Source organism: Aegilops tauschii, chromosome 7, assembly GCF_002575655.3.
Source record: "Aegilops tauschii subsp. strangulata cultivar AL8/78 chromosome 7, Aet v6.0, whole genome shotgun sequence".
In the NCBI taxonomy this organism is placed as follows: Eukaryota; Viridiplantae; Streptophyta; class Magnoliopsida; order Poales; family Poaceae; genus Aegilops; species Aegilops tauschii.
Genome location: NC_053041.3, coordinates 176,368,022 through 176,370,467, shown reverse-complemented (window position 1 = coordinate 176,370,467; position 2,446 = coordinate 176,368,022). Strand labels below are relative to the sequence as shown.

Here is a 2,446-nt window from a genome sequence, read left to right as displayed (position 1 = left end):
TCAAGTTTGAGGTACGCGACAACGCGCTGGAAAGTGGGTTGCGGCAGCAGGGTGAGGTTGGACGCCGAAGTCCTCATTGAGACCGGCGGTGAGGGTGCTCAGCATGAGGTCGTCAGAGACCTTAGCACCGATGTCGCGAAGCTCGTCGGCGAGCATCTTGAGCCTCATGCAGTGCTTGTCGATGGTGGAGTTGTCCTGGTGACAGCCGAAGAACTCCTGCTGCAAGAAAACAAGACGCTGAAGTTTGTTGTCGGTGAAGAGCGCGTTGATCTTGCCCCACACGTTGCAGGCGTCGTCGTCCTCGGCGACAACCGTGTGGAAGATGTCCTTCGAGACCGTCTGATAGAACCAACGTATGATCGTGGCCTCGATGGCGGACCACTCCGGGTCGCCGCGCATGTATGCGCCGTCCACGGAACCGTCGATGTGCTCAGTGAGATAGTACCCGCGGAAGACGAGGTTGAAGTAGGTCTTCCACGCGTAGTACGATGTGCTGGAGCTGTCGAGACGGATAGGGACCCGGGCCTCAATATTGAGGTCACGGATGGCGGCGGCAGAGGGCTCGGGGCCAGCGAAGGGGTTGGACGAGTGGGTAGTGGAGGAGCCGGGAGAGGAGGGCCACGACATGACGGCGGCGTGCGGGTGCGATGGGGCGGCTAGGGTTAGGGTTTTGGGGAGTAGAGAGGAGGCGGCAGCAGCGGCAGGTGGTGCGGCTGCGGGACGGCAATGCAGCCTGCGAGCGGCTTGGCGAGGAAGCGAAGCGGCGGCTCGGCGGGCGTGGAGTGCAGCGAGGCGCGCAGCTGGGGCGATGGGAAGCGAGGCGCGTGGCTGGAGCGATGGATCAGCGAGGCGCTGGAGCGATGGGACTGGACGGGCGGCGCAAGTGGCGTGTGGGGCTGGGGTACAGGGCGTACGGGGCGGAAGCGAGCACAGCGGCGGCGGCGCGGGAAAGTGGAGAGAGGGGCGCGACGGCGGCAGGTGCGGTGGTGGGGTGCGGCGGCGGCGGCTGATCCTAGGGTTAGACCGGAGAGGATGATACCATGTAGAGAGATAAATTGCAATACAATGATGATGTATTGATGGGTGCTAGTGCACGTATATATATTACAAGGGAAGGCCTCTACCTCAACTATACAAGACTAGGAGGTGGGCCATAACTCCAATACACGTGCAATACAAAATATATACTCAACAAAAGCAGCCTCAACTTGATAACTCTCCATAAAAAATGGTATGTTCAACAACATATCATCGAGTTCGTCTCTAGGTTGAACAATCATGATTTGTCTAGCAACAGACAACATCCTGATCGATGGACAAATCAGCGATATTTATTTAGAGGTGCTTAATTAGAAAAAGAAAAGTGTATAGCCCCCTCAGAGATTTATTTAGTGGTGCTTAATTAGAAAAAAAAAGTGTATGGCCCCCTCAGAGATTGTTGGAGTTGCCTTTTGCCCCTCCGGCATTTCCTGTCTAGCTCCGCCGCTGATGAGAAGGGAAGAAAAATAGTCGCCGCTCCCTTCTCGACAGCTCCGCATTCTCTCGTCCCAAGCTTTCTCATCTCTGGGCGTAGAGCACGAACTCGTGCTTCCATACAGAGTCGCCCGACGGCTAGTGCATCTCAGTTGCACAACTCCTGGTTTGTCGCTTCCTTTCATCCTCCAATGTCTTTACACGTTCCTGCACTTCAACCTTTATTTGAGATTGTGATGACATATTATAGGACGCTTTAGAGGAAGAAAGGAGGCATATCTCCAATAGATGATGTATATAAAAAATAATTAACTTTTGCATTTTCGAGGCCCAAAAATCCTTCTCCAACAGATGATGTAGATGCAAAAAAATTACATCTCCGCCTCTTGAAGATGTAAAATACAACACCTCGCGGTGCAAATATACATCTGCATCTACGTGAGATATAAACTGGCGTCCGCGCGCCAACCGTGCAACCGCCTTCAGTTTTGTTCCGCCCGCCTGCCCAATTGCTGCTCGCCTCCGCCGTCGGCGTTATCTCGCCGAAAACGTTGCCGCCGCCCGTCCATCCATCCCTGACCCCGTCGGCGATCCCCGCCACCCGCCGCGCCGCTGTAGCCGCCGATTTGAGTCCGTCCTGCCGCACCTCCGCCGCCGCTTCACTCACCCACCGCACCACGCCGTCGCCGCCCCGCTGCCAGATCTGGCCGCTCCACCGCCTCGCCATCGGTTTCCCCGCTGCTCCATCGCCGCCCGCCTCCAAATCGGCCGAATTGGCCGCTTCTCCGCCGCCGCATTATTTGAGCTCCCCCTGCCGCCCCGCCGCAGCCGAATTCGAGCTCATGCTGCCACATTTGACCTCCCAGCTCTCGTCGCTTGGACGTTGGCGCACCTGCCGCCGGCGCGCGTCCCGACTCTCGACACTCGGCCGCTGGTGCCATGTCGACTAGTTTTACATCTGCATTTGCATCAT

At 57.0% G+C, this 2,446-nt stretch overlaps 1 protein-coding gene across 1 annotated transcript; it reads right to left on the bottom strand.

Annotated features, from left to right (window-relative positions):
- Window positions 1-627, bottom strand: LOC141026994 (uncharacterized). Its single transcript, XM_073503901.1, has one exon. The coding sequence runs from the start codon at window positions 625-627 to the stop codon at window positions 1-3; it is 627 nt and encodes a 208-aa protein (XP_073360002.1).
- Window positions 628-2,446: the final 1,819 nt, after the last annotated feature.

Excerpts from the sequence above, each read along its gene's own strand:
- LOC141026994 (XM_073503901.1), bottom strand. The coding sequence starts at position 627 with ATGTCGTGGCCCTCCTCTCCCGGCTCCTCCACTACCCACTCGTCCAAC.